This window comes from Psammomys obesus, unplaced genomic scaffold, assembly GCF_907164565.1.
Source record: "Psammomys obesus unplaced genomic scaffold, mPsaObe1.curated_primary_1811, whole genome shotgun sequence".
Taxonomy (NCBI): domain Eukaryota; kingdom Metazoa; phylum Chordata; class Mammalia; order Rodentia; family Muridae; genus Psammomys; species Psammomys obesus.
Genome location: NW_026596046.1, coordinates 12000715 through 12027062, shown reverse-complemented (window position 1 = coordinate 12027062; position 26348 = coordinate 12000715). Strand labels below are relative to the sequence as shown.

Sequence of the window (26348 nt, the reverse complement as noted above, 5' to 3'; positions counted from 1 at the left end):
CCCGGAGCCCCGGGCGCCCTCCAGGTGCCCGCTGCACACCCAGCCGGGCGCCGCGCTGCTCTCCGAGCCGGCGGGGAGAGGGCGGCGGCCGCGCCGCGGAGCCCCTGCTTGCTCGGGTGAGTTATTTTGATAGTTAGCGTTAAACAACAACAATCCTCCGGGGATGGGCTTTAAAAAATGTCTTCCGGTGAGGTGGAACCCATCTTTGGGGTCGGATTTAGAAGAACAATGGAAGCTCTCACTTCCATTAAACCAAAATAAAACTTGTCTTTTTTCCCCCCCTCTCCCCGTTGGGTGTTGGCTTTTAACTCTTTCCAAGCTGCTTTTGAGACAGGCGGTAGATGCAGAGGTATATTTGCTGCTTGTTAAACCTCCATGACGTTTGTTGTCCTTTAGAAAAGACAAGTTACAGGGGTGCTTCTGGTATTTCAAAAATGACGACGGCAACAAGGCAGTGTAATGGAAGTAGATTTGATAATTACGGTGCTAGATGATGACGTTTGATGAATACAGCTTATTTTTACCGAGTATTTTAACCAAGACCATTTGACATCCTGATATTTGAACATAACTATACAGTTGGATACTTTTAAAAACGAGTGTGAAGAGCCGTTATCAGTAACTTCTCACACTTGAATGACAAAATGTACTTGAGTCAGTTTCTACCCTTTAAAGTTAAAATTCATCTTGTTGTTTAAAAAGAGAGAATGTATACTATTACAATCCCTGATGGAAAAAGTTTTAAAGGAATATTCTAATTGCACAGCTCTTCGAGAAGTTACTTTTCTTAGTGTAAATAGTGAAGTAGGACTGTCCGTGATGGGCGATGAAGAGGGGCCATATTTGTTGCATTTGTTGCATGTGTAAAAGTCGAGATGTGCTTAAAAATGGAACAGTATTGAAAAAGCAATTGGAAGAAAAAAAAATCGCAGTTTTTTGCATACTCATTTAAAAATACTTGAGGTAATTTAGGTCTAGCCGCTGGAAGAAAAAACTAGAAATGCACAGAGCTTTGTGTGTTCTTTAATACATTTGTCTTCGTTCTGCGGAGTCCTTGTGCTGTAAAGGTGAAGAACTGCGTAAAGACAGTGTTGGGGAGATTTACGTAGTACATGAAAAATCAAAGGTACGGGCTGACTGGACCATATTTCAGTGGATATCTCCGGTAGAAAACAATTGGAATACCTTTTTGTAAGGTAGTGAATGTTATATCAGTTGCACATACTTTGATTTTACAGAATTCAGCTATTAATTTCGTTTTTTCAGATGAATGCTCTGAAATGTTTTATCACTGAAGGTGGTTTTAAAGAGATTGGGAATGCAGTTCAGAGTGCGTTTTGAAATGTAAAAATAACTGCTAGCAGTTTAAGATGTTACGGTTATCTTCCAGGATAAGCTGGGTAGGAGAAAGACAAAATATTCTGGACTCTGGTTTGGAATTGAATGAAGGTCATGGATATCACAAGTTTTAGAGCCGCTTAAAAGACAATGCTAATATCTCATTTAGTGAGATCAGATAGCTTGCAGTTTACAATTTAAAGTAACCAGTGGCCATTTTAAGTTCACTAATTTCTCCTGGAGGAGTTGATCTTCATTGCTCATAACTGTAAGAGGAATGTGTAGATAGTAAAGAAATTTTAGGAGGATGGCATTCTTTGAACATCGGCAACTTCTTTGTTTTTGTTTACCTGATTATCTAATGGAAAAAGAGTAAAGTGGTAGTCATTTTAGTTTTTTTGTGTTTCTTCTTTTGGATTCCAGTGTTTTAATCCCTAATATTTGTCAGTACATTCCAATTGAGGAAAACAAAGACTGCTAGACATTAAAGATAAATAACTGCAGCCTTAATGTGCAGGTTGTGTCACCCCACATTTGTACCTGGAATCTTGTCTTTGGAATATCTTTTTCATTTCAGCACACTGAGTCTTTGGTCAAGAAATCTTTAAAAATATCAGAACACTTAAATTATTTTCCTTTTTTTAAGGTAACTTCCAAGATTATAATTAGTGTGGTTGCTGATGATTCTGAATAAAAACAGCTTTTATGCCAGGTAAGATTGGTAAATTTACTGGTTTGACATAAAATTAACTTACTGGGCTTTTGGTTTTCCTTTTGGTGGCTTATGTTTCTGGTATTCAATTAATTTTTACGACTTTAAAAAACAATTATGAATAAATATACATTCAAAATTTTAAAAAATCTTTTAAGAGCCCCTTTCACTGAGTAAGTGATTAAAAGACTATTTCTATAGTCATTGTAATGTAATGTACAAATACATGTAATGAATAGTACAAATACTGCAAGTCTTTTAGGGCTTTGTTTAATTTGGTAAGAAGCTTTTGGAACCAGGAATGGACCAAAATGTTTTTTGTTCCCCTTAAATTGCAAATTATTTTAACATTTTAAATATTTAAAGAAATTTATTAGGAAATTTGAATAGTTTACCATTTAGACTACTAGATTTTAGGGAGCAATATTTCAAAAGTTAGTTTAGAGTATCAATAGTTTCTGTTTTGTATAAAGTTTTAAAACATTTCTACTTGTTACTGTTTTTTTTTTTTCATCAGTAAGTTGAGAATATTGTTTGTTTTCTCAAGGTGTGCCATTTTGAAGACTGAGACAATAGAGTTTTCTCTATAAGAATAAAGGCGAGCCCTTGGAACAGTCTGTATTTTATATAGTAAGTAAGTTTATTAATTGTTTTATTTTGATATTTACAAACATTTGGGTAGGAATGTGTCACTAAAGTTTGTCAGTGAGACAAATAGTTGGACTGTTTATATAAAAAAAAGATGAAATATCCTAATGCTTTTACTGTAAACTCAAGTACTTTTGTGTTAACTATGAAAACAGTTGACTATGAAAACAGTTGATACGCATAATTTATATCAATGCATACAATTATATCCAGTAGTAAGACATTTGGTCTTCCCAATAAAATGGTGCTTGCCTTTTCATGATAGTTAAATATGCAGTATTAAATTAGTGTTGTCTTTATAGTCTGGAATTGTTTAGCTTCCTCCTCTACCCCGTCACAAAACAGTGTCCTAAAATTTTATAATTATCGATCCCTTGTTTCTTGAAAGAACTCTATTTTAAAAGCTAAAAATAAACTTTGATGTCATTGTTACTAAATAGTCAAAATACTCAGTTTTAGCAGTTCCTTAAACAAGTACAAACTTAAATTGATTTTCCAGCAAACTGAAGTGCAGTGTTCTTAGAAACTTCTATCTTTATCATAGTTATTGTTTTTGTATCTAAAAAAAGAAATAATTTCAAGCACAATAGGTTTTGGGTTCATTATACCATGAAATGCATTATTATCTTAATAGTTGAATATTAAGGTGAATGAAGAAAATTTGGCTATTTGTATATGTTAAGAAATGAATATGTTTATATAAGCTTGAATCCAGAAATAGTGTTCAGTTATTTTTAAAGTATTGGCCAGAGAAAATATGAAATAAGTGATGCTTTGGGGAATTAAAAAAACAAAACAAAACAAAAAAAACACCAAGTGACTAATTAAAATGAGGGCACATTTACTTATGCCTTGGAAATCTATAGAAAATTAAGTTTGTGTTGCCTTGTTTTTATTCAGATAGGAAATAAAGAGAATAGACTAATTTTATTGCCTTTAACAGTTGAAGTTTGCATTTATTATTGTATACAAAAGAAAATAAGACTTTTTAAATCTATAATCTTTCAAAGATAGATTGATTATACACAGAAGTATCTTTAATCCTATATTCCTATAACATAAATGCCAAGGTTAGGATTTTTCTCTTTGGGGCTGGAGAGATGGCTCAGTGGTTAAAAGCACTTGGTGCTCTTCCAGAGGACCTGAGTTCAATTCCCAGCACCCACATGGCAGCTTACACAGACATGCATGCAGTCAAAACACCGATGTACATGAAATAAAACTAAATAAATTATAAATCTAGCGTCACTGCTTTCTAAAACAAAACAAAAACCCAACGATTTCTCCTTGTAGTTGATAGAATGTATAGTTGGCATTTGTAACACTTACAAAAACTGAAAAGGAGGTTTTTTTGTATGACACTATCAGAAGTTAAGTATAAATAGTCAATATGTTTATAATCCTATCTGAGGTATAATTTGAATAGAAAAACTGCTGAAGATTAGCAATTTTAAATGAAATTTTAATATTTCTAAACTTTAATAAGTGATATAGTAACTGCTAAATTAATTCCTAATCTTTTAGAGGCAGGTTGTTTTTTGTTCTTTTTTTACTTTTAAAAAAATCGTTCATATTTTTATAAATTACAGTTTATTCACTTTGTATCCCAGCTGTAGCCTCCTCTCTCATTCCCTCCCAATCCTACCCACCCTCCCTCTATCCCTCCCTCCCTCATCTCCCATGCCCCTCCCCAAGTCCATTGATAGGGGAGGTCCTCCTCCTCTTTCATCTGACCCTAGTCTATCAAGTCTCATCAGGACTGGCAGCATTGTCTTCCTCTGTGGCCTGGCAAGGCTGTTCCCCCATTAGGATGAGGTGATCGAAGAGCCAGCCACTGAATCCATGTCAGAGATGGTCCTTGTTCCCCTTACTAGGGAACCTACTTGGATGCTGAGCTGCCAGGGGCTACATTGGGCAACATCTGTGCAGGGGTTCTAGGGATTCTAGGTTATCTTCATGTATGGTCCTTGGTTGTCATATCAGTCTCAGACCCCTGTGCCCAGAAGTTTTTGATCTGTTACTCTCCTTGTGGAGCTCCTGTCCCCTCTAGGTCTTCCTATCTCCCCCCTTCTTTCATAAGATTCCCAGCACTCTGCCCAAAGTTTGGGCTATGAGTCTCAGCATCTCCTTTGATACCTAGAGACAGTTTTTATAATCAAGATAAATGGTTAGAATAACTTACTTTATGAAAAAGATTGTGTGTTAATATCTTTATGATAGTGTTTATATTTAGTGTGTGAGTAGTTACCACATGAGCTAATTTAATGGAAAAGTTTACTGTCACATGAGGGCACTTATTATCAGATACTATCTTATATAGATGGATTGTGTGACCTACAAAGGTCCATGCAGTAGGTAATGTGCTTTATTATATAATCAAGGTAAGTTCTTTGTCAAATATGTTTTACTTAAAGACTTAAATATTTGGCTTTATCTGAGCATTTTGGATAAACTTTAAATCTTAAAAATCTTATCTAGTTGTGTTTATGTTGGAATGTATTTAATGTTTTTATTACTTTAAAGGAGTAACATGTCAAAAATAAAAGAAGCTATGCAGCTAATCATAAGTGGTTTTGGATTATGACATAGTTTTGAACATATGAAATAGGTAATTTTAATGTGAATTTTCTCTAACTTTTCAGTTTCTCATCACAGTTTCTTGACTATTTGAAAATTTGGGCTGTTGATAGCATGGTAATATACATTTCTCTTTTGACTTTTTTTTTTTTTTGTTGAATCAGATGTATGTGATGCTTCAGCAATCAGGACCTCTACCTATAATTCTGGTGTCATAAATCTTTTAATTTGTGTGAAGGGCTTAGAGTTTACATTTTTTGTTTCCTTCTTAGCTCTTAAATTTTTTGAATAAAAATAATACTGAGGAGCATCTTACATGTAGACTGATATTTTTTCCATTGCACATCAGGTATTGTTTCTGTTCTGAAACTAGAAAACATAGGACAGTTTCCTAAATAATTTATTTTGATGTATTCCAAAATATTCACAGTGTAAATACAGGTACTAGAAAAGTAATTAAGTATGAAATGGAGCCTGAGAATGTAGTTCAGTTGGTAGAGGGTTTTCCTAGAATGCACAAAGCCCGGGATTCAGTCCCTAATGCTGCATGATAAAACAGGTTGCTGGTGAATACCCGTTCCTAGCCCTTGGGACTTGGAGGCATTAGAAGTTCAAGGCCGTCGGCTGTCTGATGCTTCCTTAAAAATAATGTTGTCATTAACCAATGAAAGTTTAGAATTCTGCAATGAAAGCATTTAGATTTTTTCCTAGTTTAGTAAACATATTTAAAGAGGACGGTATTTTCATCTTTGAACGTGATTATAAAGATTTGTAGTTTATATGCCTTATGTGTTTTATTCCTTACAAAAGAAATAATTATTTTAAGTTAATTCTGCATTTTAAAGGCAAATAACCTCGTTTTATGAACTTCTTCCCTTCTAGGCTGAATGCATAGTTTATTTTCAGATTGGCTATTTTTGATGTAATTAGCATTTTAAAACTTTTACTTGTTTCTGAATTTTTGTTTCCTTTGTGGTACTGAAGATTGAATTCAGCCTTGTACATGGTAGAACACTGTCGCTAACATCCTAGCCTTATTATCCGTTTTGAAAAATTGCATTTATGTATTTGTGTGAACATGGCATGGAGGTCAGGGGCAGCCTTTAGGAATTTTTTTTTCTTTCATGTGGATTGTCCGGATTAGCATCAAAGCAGTCATGGTGGCATATTTTTGACTTTTTGAAATAGGATCGTACTGTGTAGTACAGGGTACCCTGATTTTTAAGGCTGCTTTAGCCTCAAAAGTGGTAGGATTATAGTTACCAACCATTATATCTGACACCCTAAATTTAAGGGTATTATGAATCTTTTGTGATGGGTGACCTGATTTTTTTTAAAAGGGGTTTCTGATTTTAGGAATTTACATTATCTTACAATGCTCCCTAGGTCTGTGCTTTAGGAACCATTTTTACCTTTAGTTTATTTAAATTATATTTAGTTTATTGTTTGTAAATTCAGACTTGAAGGTCAGGAGGAGTAGGCTAAGCTGTAGGAACTAAACTCCGTTTTCAGGTGTGTTGGCAACTGCCTTTACCTACTGTCATATGTCACAGGCCTCATTTTAATAATTTGAAATTATATCCCTAAACAAGAATCAGGCGTTTTAGATTTTTTTTCAAGATTTAAAAATTTTTATGGGAATGAGTGTTCTACTTGCTTGTATGTATTCACATCATGTGTATGCCTAGTGCACTTGGAAGCCAGGAGAGGTGGTTAGATTCTCAGGAATTGGAGTTAAAGATGCTTGTGAGCCACCATTTGGGTGCAGGAGCCAAGCTCTTATCTTCGGCAACAGCAACATATGCTAACTTAACTACTGAGTCATCTCTGCAGCCTCAAGAGTTAAATGGTTATTACATACTAATTAGTAATCATAGTCCTTTTAATTCAGATTATCAAGGTGGTTTAAAAATACATACTGTGTTTGTTTTTTCTTTTTTGAGATAGCTTCCTTAGTTCTGAGTTGTGGGATTACAGGTGTAATCATGCCTACCTTTATGGTTTATTTTAAAGCAGTTTTTCTTAAGAAATGCTAATGCCTATGTTTATCTGGGACTGTTCAGGCTGGACAAAGACCACCAGGAGAAACCTTTGTATTTCAAAACGTTTTCTTATAGTTAAGTGTTTTTTGATTATAATCTTGGGTTTAAACGCTTAAGGGATTTAAGAAACAACTGAAGTTGTTCTTGACTTTTACTGCCAAAGGTTCAGCATTATATTCTTATTTATATTCTCTAAAGTTTATTTTTAAATCACAAAGTATATTTTAAAATACATAAGATGGCTGGTCAGTGGTGGCACACGTCTTTAATTCCAGCACTTGGGAGGCAGAGGCAGGTACATCTCTATAAGTTCAAGGCCAACCTGGTCTATAGTGAGTTCCAGGACAGCCAGGGCCACACAGAGTCCCTGCTTCAAAACAAAACAAACTATATATAATATATAACATACACAATACATACATACACACACACACACACACACACACACTCTCACATACCACATTATATATGTGTGTATGTTATATATTATATATAACATACATACACACACACACACACACACACATATATATAAAGATGGGGTGGAAGTTGAGGAGAATCAGACTGCTAGTCTACTTAAACTGAACTGGACTCCCACCCCAGTATAGAAGGGTGGTAAAATACTATTCTATACTTTCTCAGCTTTGGCAAAGGAAACCTATTATAGATTTCATTAGTGTTAATTTCATTGTGATGGCAACATGAGATCAAAGACCTTTTTGTGCTTCAGAACCTAAACATTTCTTGGGCTGGTGGGGTACCTCAAGCATCATCACATTATCAAACTACTATGACGGATTTCTCTTAGAAACTTTTTTCCAAGATTTCTTACAATTTCTACTCTTTTAAACTATCCTATTGTTTATTATGACACTAGTTTGAGTCAAGGATCTCATGTGCAGGGGAAGCCCTCTAACTGACTGGTATCCCTAAGTCAGTTTTGTTTTCTTTTGTGGTTTAATATTTGACTGTTAAAGTTGGGTGGTGATGTTACATGCCTTTCATCCCAGTACTTGGGAGGCAGAGGCAGGCAGATCTCTCTATAAATGTAATGTGATCTTCTGAGCAGTCAAATCTGTTTTTTGTCTGTTTTTCTGAGACAGGGCCTTGAACTCAGAGATTGGCTTACCTTTGCCTCCGAAATCCTGGGATTAAAGGCGTGCACCACCTTGCCCATCCATGAACAGTCAAATCTTTTTTCTCTCTTTGTAGCTCTGGCTGGCCTGGAACTCACAGAGTTCCACCTGCCCCTGCCTCCCAAGTGCTGGGATGAAAGGCGTGTAACATCATTGCCTGTAGCACATTTAAATCTTAAACTTTAGGGCTTCCTTCCTTCCTAAAAATCTTAGATTGCTACAGTTTAATATGCAGCTTTTTAAAATTTTTTTGTTTGTAGGACCTACAAACCTGTTCGTTTGACCTGTCTTGAGTCATTTGTCCTTTTTTTCTCCTGTGTGAGTTCCTGTGTTTAAATTTGGGTGTCAGGTTTGTCAGCTAGCACTTTTACAGGGTGAACCAGCTCACTGTCTCATTTTGGTGGAGACATGATCTCATGTATATAATTTTTAAATCTCATGCTCTTCATGGTTCAATCTCCTGGTTTGGTGTTGTTTTTTATTTTTATTTATTTTTTGTTGTTGTTTCAAATTTAGGGCCTCCCATATGTTAAGTGCTAATAAATGACAATTTCTTTTTTTAGTTTTTAGAGACAAGGTTTCTCTGTAGCTTTTGCTGTCTTAGAACTCACTCTGTAGACCAGGCTGTCCTTGAAGTCAGAGATCCCCCAGCCTCAGCCTCCTGAGCACTGAAATTTGGTGTGAGCTGCCACAACCTGTCATAACTCTATCTTATTTTATGGTTATTGTAATTCTATAAAGCCAAGAAATAAACTCATCCTTGTTTTTCAGAAAGTTCTTGAAATGTCAGTTATTTTCCATGTTAGGTTTTGAGGCATTTAAGTCAGAAATTAGTGAAAAATCCTGAGAAACTTACTGCATATATAAGAATTAGTGTTAGTTTTGGAGAGATGGCTCTGCATTTAAGAGCCTGTACAATTGGAGGCAACCTCATGTGCTTCTCAGCACTCAGACTGCTTGTAATTCCAGCTCCCGAGTATCCAATACCCTCATCTGTACTTTAACAGACACACAAATAGATATAAATAGTAAAAATCTTTTTTAGAAAAGATATATTATGTATACATGTTCTGTCTTCATGTACACCTGCATGCCAGAAAAGGGCACCAGATCTTCTTATAGATGGTTGTGAGCCACTATGTGGTTACTGGGAATTGAACTCAAGACCTCTTGGAAGAGCAGTCAGTGCTCTTAACTTCTGAGCCATCTCTCCAGCCCCCATAAAAATAAATCTGAAATTATTAGTGTTAGTCAAATAGATGAGTGCAATTCAATCAAATAGATTAAGTGATCCCAAGGGTAATATTTTATTTAGAACTATTGATTATGTATGGGATTATATTATGTTGATTCTAGGATATGATAAATAATATGAATATTGTAAAAGGGAAAAAAAATGACCTTCCAGATGCCTAACAAAAGTTTTTTTTTTTTTGAAGGCTTAAAAGTTTATTAGATGAGAGGCGAGAAGATGAATTAATTTTGTGTTTTTTTTCCCTATTTTCAACCTAGGTTATCCAATGAAATTAATGTAGAAGCTCAGTAATTACTCGTTTGGAGTTCTTGAGGAATAAGATCTAGACTTGTAATTTTAGTAACTTGCTCTAGAAATTAGCTCCTACACTGGCAAATCTTAAGATCTTGTCATGATTTTCTTGTCTTTTGCTTGGACTAATTTGTTCATAAACTCTTTCTTGGTCTGTTGGATCCTTAGAAGGTATTGAGGTTGTGATTATGTCATAGGATTTAATAAAATCTTTACTGTTTTTTTTTTTTTTTTTTTTTTGCAGAAATGTGAATTTCAGATTGTTTGAAGGGCCTGTGCTTCAGACATTGTTGAAGCATTTAGTAAATTTTTTACTTTTTTTTTTTTTTTTTTTTTTTGGCAGAAATGTGAATCTCAGATGGATTGAAGGGCCTGTGCCACAGACATTGTTGAAGCATTTAGTAAGTCTTAATATACTTGTTGGATTTGATTTTTAATTCTAAGTATGACTAGGAATTTTAAGTTACTGATTTGGAATTGTAAGTACATGGCTTTATCAAAGCTGTAAGCAAAGTAAGATTATCTACATAATGGTTAGATGCGAAGTTTATTTAAGACAAGGCTTCATTCACCATTTATCCAAGAAGGGCTTGGAATTCATTTAGATCAGGTAGCTTTGAGCGCAAAAGAGATTTACTTGTCTCTGCCTCTTGAGAGCTTGGATTAAAAACTGGTAGGACCATGTCTAGTCTAGACACATGAAGTTTGTTAATCACATATTGCCTTTCTCCCTTTATCTCAAGATTAAAACAAAACTTAATCTACTCACCCACCCTTCCGTCTTTTTGAGACAGGCTATGGCTCTGGCCAGCCTGGAACTCAAGAGATCTGCCTTTTTCTGCTTCTTGAGTACTGGGATTAAAGGCATTTGCCACTACAGTGGGGTTAGAAATTAAAACTTTATGAGCAAGAAACCCATTTGGACTTGTTTCCAATGTCTTGTAGTTGGAAAGATTCCCTCCCCCCGCCTCACCAGCATACCTGAACTGGTCATTAGATACTGTGGTGTTTTCTTAATACAGTCTTAGTGTTGAGAATACTTGTACTGAAATATAGATACATAGCCTAGAATGTTCACTGTCTGGTCTTAAAAGAAAACAGACTATGGTCCTAGGATCTATTCTTGCTACTTTAATGATGTAGAACTCAGAAGCCCTTTGGTTCTCTCTTGATAATAAGTAATTTTAATTGATTTCCAGTTGTGATTGGTTCTGATGAAGTAACTCTGAACTTAAAAACTTCAAGACTGAAAATTTAGCCGTATTGACATAGAAATTTCAATTTGATGCAAGATGTGTTATTACCATTACTATGAAGTAGTTTTTTAAAATTACAAACCTGACAAGTGTTGGTAAAGAGTAAAATGGGAAGGTTTTTATAAACAATTTTGGGTCAGTTGCCAGAAGGATTTATTCATTGGTAAAAAACATTTAAGATATTTATCCACTAGCTGTTTCATAGGAATTAAAAACATTTGAGAATCTAGGTTCTAGGTGATTTTTTTTTTTCCCTTTTCTTTTTTTCTATTATTGCTACTTGAGAATGCGGTGGCTCTTCCAGCCTATAAAATAAGGTTTGTGTTCTTGAAGGAGAATAAGTAGACCCAAAATTTGCCTAATGCAGTAGGTACTAGTTTCCTGTGTGATTACACTTCACAGATTAGTTGCCTGCCACATTGTAACTACTCAGTAAACATTTGTTGCTTTATTGTGTTAGTGTAGCTTTTAGTCCACATTATCAGCTGGTGTTTTGAGTCTAATGAAAGGCAAAATGAAATTCATTGTTAAAATGTTATTAATGTAAACATTGTAGGTGTGTTTGAAAGCTAAATTTTTGACACAGTAAAAATGAATATATCTGTACATATATCTGTATTTGTATATATATGTACACGCATAAACTCATGCAAGCACGCATGTGTGTACACGTGCGTACACGTGCGTACACGTGTGTACACGTGCGCGCACAATCTTCCCTCATACTTGGTCTGTTTAACTTGGTTTGTTAATTAAATTAGATTGTAAGGACATGGAAAAGATGGCTTGCTTTATCATTAATTGATCTCATTCTGTCATTGATGAAGATTGGTTAGTCATTTTGAAATAATTTTACTGTTTCTATACCTATCTTATATAAGATCCAGACTTGTTAATATATTCTCTTGAGGATTCAATCTATTTTTAAAACAAGACCAAATAGGCGTTTAGTTGTCAGGCTTTCTTACGTAAATATGTTAAAATTTAAAACACAAAGCAAACAAGTCATAGTTGCTAAATTTATTAATTACATGATAGGAAGGATGAGTTTTTCTACTAAATTAACATGTTTTTAAAGATTTATTATGTATACAATGTTCTGCCTGCATGTTCACCTGCACGCCAGAAGAGGGCACCAGATCTCATTATAGATGGTTGTGAGCCACCATGTGGTTGCTGGGAATTGAACTCAGGACCTCTAGAAGAACAGTCAGTGCTCTTAACCACTGAGCCATCTCTCCAGCCCAATGTCTGTTTTCTTTAGTTGTGAAGCAAGCATTTAACTTTTGAATATATTAATAATAGCCTTACAGCCATTTATTTAAAAAAAGTAAGAATCATTACTTTTTAAAACTGTTTGCTCCCTATATTTTTCTTTGCTATTAAAATTGATATTAAAAAAGATAAGATGGGCATGGTGGCACATACCTGGGATCCTAGCCCTTAGGAAGGCAGGAGTCAGATGTTCAAGGTCATCATCCTTGGTCTCTGTCTGAGGCTACACTGGGGAGACTGTTACCTAAAAATAGTAAGGCTAGTTGAAATAGAGGAACTGCTTTATTTTAGGAGATCCCTAACTTAAACTTCAGATGAGTTAGTGGCTTGCACTTTAGTTATTTGATGATATCCATAATCAATTTGCTGTTCTTAATTTATGAATGTATCTAGAATTGGATTTCATGAGATAAATGTTACTATCTTGGTGACATCAAAACTTAGATTTTCACAGGGAGTTGTTCTTAGAATAGACATATAGGTAGGAGAAGCACTAATTAGTAGATAACAAATTGAAAACATTCTAACCTTCCTAAGTTTGAATCTTTCTTGGGAAACAAAGGCTCAAAGGCATACCTGTTCATTCTGTCTGTAATTTACGAGTTACCGTAGAAAGAGGTATAGTTGGTTATCAATGTCTACACACTCATTGAATTTTCCTCCCAATACAATACTAAAGGCAGAACTGTTCTTAAATAATTAACCAATGCATGATCTGTGTTATTGTAGATTTTTTTGCCACTGGAATAGACAGTGTTTTGTTGGGAGCCTTATATGCATTGATTACTGTGATGTAGTGGAATGGTGGCCAGCTTTTAACTGAGATCACTTCTGTTATGGACTACCTCATTGACTCTTCAGTAGTGCCACAAGACATAGTCATTGTTTCACATTGCTGTTTTGCACATGAGTTGTGGATTTTGTTAAACATTTTTATGTTCCAACACCCATGTCTGATTCCTTTTTTTGTTTGTTTTCAAGCAAAGCTTTTGCTTACTTGTAAATTTAGTTTTTGTTAGTATTTGAAACTTTGTGAGCGCAGATGGATTACTTCTAAACCCTTCATAGCCCTTTGATTATCTTTTATACTTTATGAAATATATTTACTTTGTTAACAAAGTTCTTGCCTTTGGCTTTGGATCATGGAGTTTGCATCAGTCCATATTGATCACTGATTTATAATGTAAAAGTTGTTTTCTCTTATAGAAGTTTTAAATTTACTTTGAAAATTCTTTGAAATACATCACATGGATGACCTGACAGCTGTGGGAGTGCAGTGTTTGAGTAGTTTTCTGGCATTTTTTTTTTTTTTTTTTTTTTAATTTTTGAGATTGTATCCCACTTCAGTTTCAAACTTACAGCAGCCTCTTGCCTCAGCACTCTCCGGAGTCCTGGGATTTCATATGCAAGCCACCATATCTGGCCTTGTTCTTTTCATTTATTTGTTTTTGAGGTTAGTGTCAAGTGGCTTATTTTAGCCAAGGATGACCTTGAATTTTTGGTCCTTTACCTCCAAAAATCTGAGATTACAGGCATATGCTACCACCATGCCCATTTTTTTATGTGGTTTTGTGGATCAAACTCAGGGATTTTTGTGCATGCTATGGATGCACTCTTCCACCTGAGATATTCTATGCTTTTTCTATTTTTTTTCCCCTGTAAAAATAGTTTTAGAAGTAGTATACTTACCCCATGGCAGAAAGCACTGAGTATTAAAGTACACACTGAATAACTTGTACCTGTAGTGGCTGAACTGACTGTAATACATTAGTACTGTCACTGTTTGTCAGAGATTATTCACTGGTTCCTTTACAGTCTGACCATGCATTTTAACCCAAGAGAGAGAGGAGAATCTGGTTCGTAATGACCAGAGATCCATCATTTCTAAATTTAAAAAATTCCTTTCTTTGTGTATGGTACCTGAGTGTGTGTGCATTACTTGCAAGTTTGGTCCTGGAGGAGGCCAGAAGAGGCCTTTTATCTCCCAAGACTGGAATAGAGACAGCTACTGTGTGGGTGCTGGGAATACAAGTGGGCCCTGGAAGGGCAACAAGTGGCTCTTATACATTGAGCCCCTCTAGCTCCTACAGTTCCCTCCCTCCCTCCCTCCCTCCCTCCCTCCCTCCCTCCCTCCATCCCTCCCTCCCTTCCTCCCTTCTTTCCTTCTTTCCATTTTCTTTTAGAGATAGGCTCTCACTGTGTAGCATTGGGTGACCTTGAACTTCCTAAGTAGATCAGGTTGGCCTTAGACTCACATCCTCCTGCCCTGCTGGCTCCCCAGAACTAGAATTAAAGGCAGGTGTCAACAAACCCAGCCGTTACTTAATTTTAAGAAAAGAACAAGGTAAATGGTATTTCACTAATGTTTGAATAGAAGGAATTATTTTTCATTTTAAGGAAGGGTTTGAGAAATTTTCAAAATTTACTATAAAAGGTCTTGATTTGATGATTTACTGATGCTGTGATATTCTTTTAAAGAATCATTTCTTAATAGGGGGTGCCATTGTCTTGATTATTTAGTTTATTGGGTATGTGTTTGTAATGTGTGTATTAGAGAACATACCTTAATTTTAGTTAGGGAGATAGGATATTAGCCTAGAATCAAACGTATATTCTCTTTCTCTCTCTTTTTTTTAAATTCCCCCAGTCAGTTACAGGCTGTATCTCTACAAATTGAGTTGGAAACTCAGAAGGCCACGGGTTAGGATGGTTTTGTAGGCTCAGGAGATGGCTTAGCTTTTAAACATTTGCTTGGGAATTTGTATTTACCAAAAATCTAAGTGTATGTCCAGCCACCAGATAACCTGTAATTCCAGGTAGAGATGGATCCTCAGGCTATCGAGAAGCCAAGCTGAGCTCTGGGTTTGACTGAGAGATCCTTTTCAACAAATAAGGTTAAGATAATTTCTGTTCTTAACATCACTATCAACCTCAGACCTACATATGCTCTTACATTCAAGTACATGTGTCCTCCTCCCCCCAAGAAAAATGCACATGCACACATGGATGCAACATGAAAACTGAAAATGTTTTTTCAAGTTTTTTTGTGAATATGATGAATCTAGAGATCATTAGGAGTAAAGTCACCTGGATTCTCATTTCTCCCTCAGTCTAAACTGTTTAAATAATAGATTAATTTTTAGTAGTTTATAATTTGAAATGTGATAGCATTTTTGTGGCAAATTACAAGTAAGCCAAGCAGATGTTTCTAATTTTTTCTTGTGGCTTCACATTCTCAGGTAACTAAAAAGGCGCTTCTGTTTATATAGGTCATGTATGTTACCTAAACAAAAATTAACATCTGTAAGACTGTAAAAGTATGCTGTGCAATGATCCATTGCTTTTTTAATCCCTTAAGATTCTTTCTATAATTAGTTTTCTTTGAAGGAGCTTGGGAACTTTTTTTTTTTGCATTGAAATTGTAGAGTCCACCGTGTTTCTGTAATTTAGCCTCCTACCGTTTTTGAATTTTAATCTTTGGTTTTACTTTTCATATATGCACCATGCTACTCATGTTAGATTTAGGACTTTCATCCTTGACTTACTATTTTTAATGGATATAAATGTATCTGTGACAGGAGAACTTAAAAAAATGTGAATACATTGATTCTGTCTTTGAGAAGTTTGTCACAGTAGTGCTGTTTCATAGTTAAAAGATTTACAGAATTAAAGACTTGTGTGTGGTAGAATATCTTCAAGGTGGGTAAAATTTTCTGTTTGAAGAAATAAGACGATTGTTACTCCAACAGAATTTTTTTCTTCTAATGTTTTTTATGAAGCACCCAGTCATCTTGAAGAGTTTGAAATGGACCTTACCACTGAGAAATCAAGATGGCAGCCCACTATGGGGAATTGAGGAAAATGGATTAATGGAAGAGAATGCTGTGATCTTACACAACCAACACAGGGTTGTTTTAATATGGATTCCAGGAAATGAATGACTCTTAACCAACACAAATGGACACTGGGATTTACCTTTTAAAGACTTGTTACTATTTTGACAACTGGAGGATGCTACATTTCTACAAATGGTAGTTTGTATTCTTGCAATTTCTTGCAATTTGATCTGAGTGACCTTATGGAATGTTAACTTCAATAAAATTTCTAAAACTTAAAAATTTCTCAGTTTGGGCCTTTTTTAAATTTTTAAGTGAAAGCTTCTATTAAATGTTCATTTCACCTTAATAACATTTTGACCTTTATAGTCACTTTTCATTAAAGTGTACTGAATAAAGCTGGTAAATTGGGATGCTTTTGTTTGGTTGGGATTTATTTATGTTTATTTGAAAAGCCAGGTCAGTGTACCAGTGCTTAGTGGAATGGTCCTTTGGTTAAAATGCAATTTTTCTTTTTCTTTCTGGTTTTTTAAGCCAAGGCTTCTCTGTGTAACAGGCCTGGCCATCCTGAAACGTGGCTTTGTAGACCAGTCTGGCCTCCAGATCCACCTGCCTTTACCTCCTAGGTACACTATCACATCCTGCCTGGTTGGTGTTTTATTATAGGGTTTAAGTGGATTTCTTTAAAAATTTTTTTTGCTCTTTTTAAAATATCATGCATTTTAATCAGTGGGTAATAGGAACCTTGAATTTTACGAGATTATAATGAATTTGCAAAACAAAGTACTTGTTGCTTACACAGTCTGAGACAGATTATCCTTCAGTTTGTGTTGATGAAAGTGGTCCCTCTGACCTGTATTTTTAAAGTATAAGTAAAATATCTCTTGGAATGAAATGTTCATTTGAATATTTGAGTTATTGATTTGTATTGTCTAACATTAGAAGTGTATTTTTAGGGGTTTTGGGTATCCACAAAAGGGCTTCATCTTTGACAGTGTAATTTACGTTTGAAAACTTTACGGTTGGGAGTTTAAATGAATCATGCCATGCTTTAGATTACCCATGGTTGAAAAATGTTAGGTTTTCATTTATTGCTACTTAACTAATAACAGTTTTGGTAACTAATATTATAAAGGAGTAATGCGGATTTTGTTTTATTGACCAAATGACCCTTGATTATGTTTTCTCAATACAGAGAACAAAGAATAAAATAATCCATTATTAATGTAAAATAAAAATACACATCTATGGTAACCATATGCACAGGGTTCTTTGAGTGATGTGAGGTAGTTGTTTTGGTCTGTGTAAATTAAAAACAGTTTTGGATTTTGGTTTGGATGCGAAAATATGTGTATATTTGAAACGATTATAGGTTTTATATTTTCCTAGATACGTTAACATAATTGTTTTTGGTTGTAAAACAAATGGATTATTGCAATGATGGAGTGACATGGTTTTGACCAATATTAGGGTTCAGTAAAGGAAAGTTTTGAGTTTTTTGGACATTTGTATGAGGTTGGCTACTTGTCTGCATGGAAGAAAACCCTTTGTTGAATTAGTAAGTTTGTTTCTGTAGACCTTGTATTCCACCTTGAAGGAGTTTGTCTTTGACAGTTTGGTAATTGGCTGTTTGGTGTGGCCCTATTGTAAGTGACCTGTCATTGATGAAATGTGGGCATACCTAGAATTGACCTGAAATATGAGTGAAGGGTTCAGATATACTGGTTCTTTTGGTTTTGGAATTGAAGTTGAGTTTTTTATTTAAAGGTGATCAGTGTTGGTGTATATTCTTGAGTTTGAAGTTCATTTTGTCCAAGTTAGTATAAGAAGTAAATATGTTATGAATGAGGATTTTTTTTTGATGTGTTGTACTTCCAAGGTTATATAATGGGTTAAAGAATTTTGTTGATTCTGGGACAAAAATATTTGTACAAAATTTTGCTCTACTGCAATTGAACACTAGGGAGGCGCTCTTGAGTTGTAAAAAATTACCCTTTCCTTCCAGTTGGGGTGGAAAATTCCCCCTTAAACTTAATCTTTATATGTTTTTAGGCACCATAAAGACTGCAAGAGTTGAGCATAATTTATGGTATTGAGATGTTGCTTCTATTTACAAGCCATTTTACCCATGGGGGTGTAAATTTTTTTAAAGATTAGTACTTAAGATGAGCTTTAGATTATCTAAAAATTATCCTTATTTCAAAATGGCTTGATAAAATAACACTTCCTGTCCAGGGAGGAAGTTATTTTAGCTCAAGCACTGAAATATTTAGCAGATCTTTAGACAAAAGGAACAAATTACATTTCTCTCTGGCTTAAAAAGGGTGCTTGAGCCAGAGGGGGTTAAGAAGCCCTTCCCCCTCCCCCTGATGGAGTGGTCTGGAGGGGCAGGGAGGTGTGGGGTTGGGGGTCTTCAGGCTCCCTTAGATGGAGGATCTGGTTCTTTTTCTTTCTTTTTTCTTTTCTTTTTTTTTTTGGTGGAGATGAAGGGGTGGGTCTATGGTACATCACCTGAGTTGTGGGGTAAATGTAGAGAGTGTCAATCAAAGGCAGAGCTCTCAGAGCTGGGAAGGAGGCTCTAGATGGCGGCTGTGCCTTAGAGAGAGCGCGCTTTGCTCCCTGCTTCGGTTCACTTTACGCAACTTTCCCTAACTTTCGGGCAGCCTCAGGGGGCCCCCGCAGCCCCCTGCCTCTCCTAGTGACTTTCTGGGGTCGATCCGAACCTTTTTTTGGGAGAAAAGCAGCTTTTAGGAGCTTTCTTTTCGTGCCTTGTTGGAAGAAGCTGCCGTATTGAGAGCCCAGGTCGTTGTTTTTTCCAGCTTAGAAGCCATGGCGCACCTCCATTTTTGTGCGCTCTCCTAATGAGGTTTTTTTTCCCCATTCCGGACCTGTTTTAGTATTAATTACTGCTTTATTTTTTGACAAGTCAACATATTTGAAGATTATTTCATTTGCTTTTTGTTTTTTAACGGAGGACTTTGCGTTATTTTTAATTATTTTGGATCTGATATTTTTCTACTACTAGATAGGACTCTTGCTTTGGACATACTACATGGATCAGGTAAGTCCACGATAATTAGTAATAATTTTAAAGATTTTTATGTTTAAGTTGCCTTTATTTACTGTAAATATGAGAAATTCCTGGATGACGCAATAAGATACAGAGATTGTTATTTGTATCCAGTGTGTTACTTTGAGAAACTTTCCTTATTGGTAGTGATGCTTCTACCGTTCAGTTTATTCCCCACTTATTTTAAAACGGAAAAATAGAAATTTTGTTTTTTTTTTGGTGCTTACCGTTGTTGAATTACACGAATATCGCTAACATCGTCAGGACTTTGTTCCTGATAATAAAAACCATCCATAGAAGCTGGGACCTTACCTTTCTTTCAACTTTTGACAGTAAATACCTGGGCACAGGACTTCAAAGCAAACACAGATTCCCCCTCCCCCTTAATATTTAAGAATTAAAAGATGATGAGAAATAAGGACAAAAGCCAAGAGGAGGACAGTTCGCTACACAGCAATGCATCGAGGTATGAGCTATCAACTTACTTTCTGGTTTTTTTTTTTTTTTTTTTTTTTTTTTGGGAAACCTCAGCTTACACTTGTTTACTTTGACAGACATGGATTTGCTGTCTGTGTTATAAGAATTTTCTAACTTGGGTTGATTTTTTTTTTTAAAGCGTGACCTTGAGATTGCTAACATGCCACACCCTGATTTTTTGGTAGCAATTTATGAAAGTTGAGTTGTGACTTAAGGCCTCTTACAGCATTCAGAGGTAAGGTACTTTTATACGGAGGGGCCTTTCCTAGAAACTGTAGTTTTTCTGTCAGTAAATTTTTAGTTTTTAGGTTTTCGTGCTGCAGAAAAATGACCTTGTCTGTTTAGCCATTGCTGCATTGCACCATTTTACATACAAGGCAAATTTTTTTCTTTGAAGAATCTGGGATATTGAAACTTGTAACTGAGGGCCTAGTAGTAGTAAATTATAGTAAATAGACATTTGAGAAAGTTATATGAATGAAAAAATGTACATTTAAAAATGGAAATACAAATAGGACCCTTTGCCTTTCAGTTTTATGTTTTTGATTGTTTCTTTTGATACACTTGACAATTTCAAAAAATTTGTGGCTTATCAAAATCTTACAGTTCCTGATATCATTAAATCTGTAAGTGAAAAAATCCTGGAATGTTATCAATACTTTAGCTTTGTTTTGTTTCTATTGCGTGTAATTGTAGATTTTATGCTTAAAAATGTTACAAGGTTTCTATTTGTATATTTATATTAAGACTGCTTTCTGGTTGGTAATTGTATTTTATCTTTACATTTTAGTTGATGCTGCTTAAAATTTATCCATTTATTTTGACAGAGTCGTCTGGGATGCTTTTTCTTCTGAAGCTTTTTAATGTACCGTTTGTTCAAATCATGATTTGTCTTACATTCCTTGAAGTAGCTTATCAGTGACTAAAGTAATAAAGTCTGTAAGATTTTTGTTGTATGACTATTTTAATTTAAAAATATGAATGCATTTCTTGATACTCATAAGAATTGTCATGTCATAATTTTTAAATCATGCAGATAACAAGGATATGATTGGTTATGTGATCTTTTCCCATTTTTTATTTTACTTTATAATTTTGCATAAAATTCCTTTTCTAAATTAGCTTGTAAATAAATTTGGAAGTCTTCAATATAGTTTATTACAAATGATGAGTTTTGCTTTCTACTAAAAATATTTTGAGCCTTATTAAAATACATTTCCAAGTTCCTAGGCAAATTGAGTTGAACATTTTGGATATCTTTTGAATTGCCTGTGTAATTATTGAGTTATATATAGGACAAAAAAAACTTCTAATGCAAAACTAGTTTTCTGGAAAGTGACAATTTGAAGTTATAGGAAGCTCCAGATATATTTGACAATTATGAAATACCCAATATTAAAATTGTTACTCCCTTGAGTGAATGATTTGCATATTCTCACCAGGGTTTTGGCTTTCTTATTCAAGGTTTTTTGTTTCATTGATCAGACAATGCTATCAACTCAAAGTCCTGCTGCCTTTGAATAAACTTACTTTTATCTGGGAAATGACTTGGGCATTGTCATGCATTTGATTCTTTTAGTCAAAACAAGAGGCATGTTTTTAATGCTTTTGCCAAGTACATTTTAAATCATATACTTGGTGAATGTCCAAGATAGTCTTACACTCCTTGAAGATGGAGTTACTTTTAAATTACTGTCAACTTTTAAGTTATATACATTATTAATGCATGTACATAGTTATGACATCACTTCCTTTAAAGATTGTAAATTTAAAGGATGTTTGTGCTGTTTTGGTAGGCTGATACTTTCTGTGAGCTGAAAGTAATGTTGCCCCGTGTCATCAGTAAGTTGACATTAATTTTTTAAGTGTGGTGTTTAGGGAACACTACTAAAAACACACCTTTGCAGCCAGATTCTGCAGGGTGAGAAAAGGAATTGTTTTCAGGTCAAGTAAATTTTAGAATGACAATCACCTGAGAGACTGGAATGAGCTCAAGTTTTAAGTAAAGCTTGTTTTCCTGTTTCCCGAAACAAGTGCTATATTTTAATAGTGATTATATTATTGAAATTTTTTGAAGTTAATGCTGGTCTAATGTGCTTGGTATATCACGATTTTTGGAGATTAAAATTTTACATTTTAGAATGTAATTTTAAACATTTCACATATGTAAATTTCTAAACAAAGCGGTCTTAGTGATGGACATACAAAGTATGCAACACACTTACCTAAGTTACATCCAGGAATGGAAACTAGGGAAGGGAATGCACATGTAACCTTGCACGCGGTTCTGTGTTGTAGGACACGGCATTTCTAAAACCGTGCCGCTCTAAAATCGTCTGCCTGTGAGCTGTGGTTTGCTCTCCGGAGGTGTGGGTACAATCTTACCATTTTTCGCTAGCCTCTTAGCCTTGTAAGGCTGGGGATGATTAGAAAAGGCATATGCAGTGCTTGTGGACTGGAACACGCAGTTTTAGGTGGCAGCCATTTTATGACGCTGATAATACTTTCCAAAACGGATTTTTAAGAAGGCGGAAAACAAATGAATCGAAACCTTAATATCAGAACATCCTTTTCCCCACGTTTCCCATTGGTACTCTGCTGATGAAATAAAGGGCAGCTCGGTAGTTGGCGCAGGCAGCAGCCCTCGGAGGCCCTGGCATCTTGGTGCAGGTCCAGCTCAGTCACAAAATGGCTGTTCCTTTGTGCCGCAGCGCTGACAGACATACTGCATTGCACTGTGTACTCGCCAAACAGCAGGAAGTTGCCGTGCGGAGTTCAAAGGCCAGCCGGCGCTGACGGCGGGTGCTGATTGGCTGTGCGTGCGCCTGGTAACAGCAGGGTCAACGGTGGCGCCGTCGGGCTGGCTCCGCCCCCCACGTCAGTCGTTGTGGGTGGGAGGACGCGGTGACGCGGAGCCTCGTGCGTCGGTCGGCCGCTTTCTCTCTGGGCTCTGCTTGTGCCGGGGGCGGGGCAGAGGAAGGGAATTTTAGTCGGGACTTTCCGGTGGGCGGCTTCTTTCCGGGCCGATTTTTATCCTTGCAGTTCCTCAGGCCTGGCCTGTAGTGGTCCACACCACACCCTACGGTGTGTTTTTCCCAGCCGTTCCAGGAGTAGTTGTCCTCTTTTGGAGAAAAAGACACAGTAATCGTAAATCTCCAAATAGTAACTCGCTAGTTTTTTTTTTTTTTTTTTTTTAAATTTACAGTTTCGCGGTTGTTTTTTGATATTACGGTGTGTTGTTTTCTCCCGTTTATTCCCTTGTTCAGTGTAAAGAGATAAGTGAGTTTGATTTTGTTCCCATTGTTTGAAACCAGTTCAGTGTGAGTAGAATATTTTTAATTGAAAGGTCTTAACGGGTGTTTAAGCTCTGTGTCATACATGGCTCATAAACCAAGGGAAGAACATTTGAACTTGTCCCCGTGCATTTTTACTTGGTATCAAACATTTTCTCAATTGACATTTGAGGAAGAAAAACTCAGGTCAGTATGTGTTTAGTGGTTTGTAAGAATCGCAGTGGGGAAGTTAAATGGAAAACGGCCTAGAAACTTTTAGTTAATATGACAAAAAATATCAGTGCATTAGGCAACACATTACTGTGGAGTGTCAGCAAACTATTAAAGTGTTAATGGCACTGGCTGAAACTCAAACTTGGCTGGTAGTAGAATTACTTGGTAAGGTCTTAAGAAATGCCTTGGCTGTAGACTCCCTTTATTCGTTCATTTATGGTAAACTTGCTGCTCATTGCCTACCTTGTTCAGAAACCTTTGTAAGAATTTATTTTTAAAAATAATTTACCAACTCCAGTTCCAAATTAAATCACAAGTAATGAATTTAACCCAGAAGGAAAAGCAGTGTTAGAACATTTCTCTGTTTACTCAAATGTTACTCTTTCTAGTTCATTGTAGCAGTATTAAGAAAGCTATTCCTTAGGGGACACTGTTAACAATTTAGTAGAATATGGTACTATAAAAAAGTATGGGCACCTGGTGTGGCCCATTCCCTTCATTCACCGTTTGGGGAGTCAGTGGCAGAGGCATGCATATCTCTGGAGTTCAAGGTCAGTTTGGTATGCAAACAGTTCAGGACCTGACAGCCAGGGTTGCTCTCTGCGATCAGTCTTAAGAAAGAGTGGTATACAATAAATAAGAGAGTTGCCCACCAAAAAAAAAAAAAAAAAGAAAGAGTGGTATAGGCTTCAGTGCTGCTAGAGATGTTTTCATGGGCCTTTGTGAAAGGAACAATTCCCTGTAATGGGTTTTATAGGTTTTCCTTTAATCCTGGTTGTTTAGTGAAATTCGTAGGAAAGTAAGGGAGTTTAAGATTGTTATAAAAAAAATTACACGGAACCATTTGCTCATGTTTATTCTACACAAAATGCTTAACATCCTTAGAGATACAGTATTTTGTAAAATGTATTTGTATTTACTGGTTTCTAGCATTTTAAAGTGTTTTATTAAAAGTAACAAAAATAAATAAAAGTATCTTGATACCAGAAGGAAGATAGTAATCCCATCTTCCTTTTTTGGGTATTGAAATTATAGTAGTATTAGATTTTAGTGTTTGCTAACCATTCTTAAATTTCTATGGGATAGAATTAAGTAGCCAACATTGCATTGTATTTATGGGAGAATAAATAGTTCTGTGGAAGCTACTTTCAGCCTAAATGTATTGCATTGTGCGGAGTTAATGTATATTATCACAGGTCTAGTGATAAGGAACTGATAACAATGGAGCCAGTGAACACATCAACATTTTTTTAGGTCTGCTTTTTGATACTTCTCTTTTAAACCCTGTGTGGATTTCAAGAAGAGGCAAAATTTTTCTTTCTTTTTTTTTTTTTTTTTCCTCTCTGTGTGATGTGTGTTTTTACTACTTTAAAAAGAGTTTGGTGGGCAGTGGTGGCTCTTAACCCTTAGTCCCAGCACTCTGGAGGCAAAGGCAACTCTCAGAGTTCAAGGCCAGCTTGGTCTACAAGTGGGAGTTCCAGGACAGCCCTGACTACACAGAGAAACAGAAACAAAACTACCTTGCACTTTGTAATTTTTCTTTTTTGGCTCTTATATAATTAGTACCTTTTGTAGATTACGTCAGTGGGGGTTGGGTGGTGAAGCTTAGTTGGTTATATGGTGTGCAAGATGCCCCTGGGTTTGGTTCCTAATTTTGTAAGCTGGTTGTGACACGCTTGAAATCTCTTTATTTGGGATGTGGGCACTGGAGAATAAGGAGTTCAAGGTCACCCTTGGCTTTGTAGAGTTTGAGGCCAGCCCTGGCTGCCTGAGATGCCTCTACAATAAGGTAAAAAGGTGAAGTTTATGAAGGGAGCTTTGCAAACACTATTTGCTAAGTTTTGCTTAACTACAGCCAGAGAGTTACTGGAGGAAAGAATTTGTAATTTTATTTGAACTTTGTATGCCATTCAGCTTTTATAATTTACATTACTGTAGTGTTTGGCCTAGAAATTTGTCTAAATTTCTACCACATAGCTGCAGAGCTCATCTGCTATGTCCACATCCATACCATTCCCCCACAAAATTTGGTATAGTGAACTTGTCCTTAACAAGAACATCGTGTGAGTGCCAGTAAGTCGTTTTTTTGCTGGCTATGGGCTGCTGCTAGTAAAGCTCCTTCATGCTTTAGCTTTGCCCGACAACTTTAGATCTCTTTATTGAGTTCTAAATTTTCCTTGAGGAGTGTTACTTTAACAAAGAGTTTAACACCTACCCTCACCCCATTACCCAAGAGTTACTTCTGCAGACTAATAAGAACACTTGTAGTGCTTATCTTAGGCGTCATGTAGCTGAGTATTACCTCATGCATCCAACATGGTTCGGCAGCCTCTCCAGCGCTGCCAGTTAGTACTGATTTTGGAACTTTAAGGTTGTAAAAAAAAAAAAGAGCCAGAATAAAACTTATTTACCCCAATCATCAAATGCTCAGGGGCTCTTTTCCTTTTTAAATTAGTAATTTAACACAGTGGTTATTTTGTTTATGTGTCTGTTGTGTGTCTTTTTATGTATCTGCTCCCTAATCAGTTTGGGCTTTAGTTGATTAGGTGACACTGGGACCAGAGACTTTTCTAAAAAGCTCCTGTGCTGGAAACATTTGAGCTCAAATTAGGACATGAGGGTTGAGGCCTTTCTGAAAAAAATGATAACAAGTATAGAAGCTGCCATTCATGTTGTGTTTTCTGAAACAGTTTGAGCACTTCATTAATGGGCTTGCTTATGGAGCACCCTGTTTTGGTGTTTCAAATGTCTGGCTGGCTCTATATCTTATTTTTAAAAAGGCTTTGGATACTCTTGTAGTTTGGGGATACTGGATTCCCTGTTTTTTTTTTTTTTTTTTTTTTTTTTTTTTTTTTTTAATTTCAATTTTTTAAATGTGTTTGAGTGTTTGCCTGTTTGGATGTATGTATGTGTACTATTTGAGTGTGCC

At 35.7% G+C, this 26348-nt stretch overlaps 2 protein-coding genes across 2 annotated transcripts in view; both read left to right on the top strand.

The window, feature by feature from the left end:
* The window catches only part of LOC129688413 (translation initiation factor IF-2-like), a 53789-nt gene extending 37141 nt beyond the window's left edge, over positions 1-16648 (top strand). Inside the window, exons 3-6 of the mRNA XM_055623240.1 lie at positions 1985-2050; positions 2598-2680; positions 10343-10400; positions 16310-16648. Coding sequence (XP_055479215.1) covers positions 1985-2007 — 23 coding nt within the window. The 3' untranslated portion in view covers positions 2008-2050; positions 2598-2680; positions 10343-10400; positions 16310-16648. The remainder of the gene's footprint in view (positions 1-1984; positions 2051-2597; positions 2681-10342; positions 10401-16309) is intronic.
* Positions 16649-18378: 1730 nt separating this feature from the next.
* Positions 18379-26348, top strand: part of Chd2 (chromodomain helicase DNA binding protein 2) — a 115534-nt gene continuing 107564 nt past the window's right edge. Inside the window, exons 1-2 of the mRNA XM_055623046.1 lie at positions 18379-19427; positions 19770-19902. Of these exons, the coding sequence (XP_055479021.1) occupies positions 19841-19902 (62 nt within the window). The 5' untranslated portion in view covers positions 18379-19427; positions 19770-19840. The remainder of the gene's footprint in view (positions 19428-19769; positions 19903-26348) is intronic.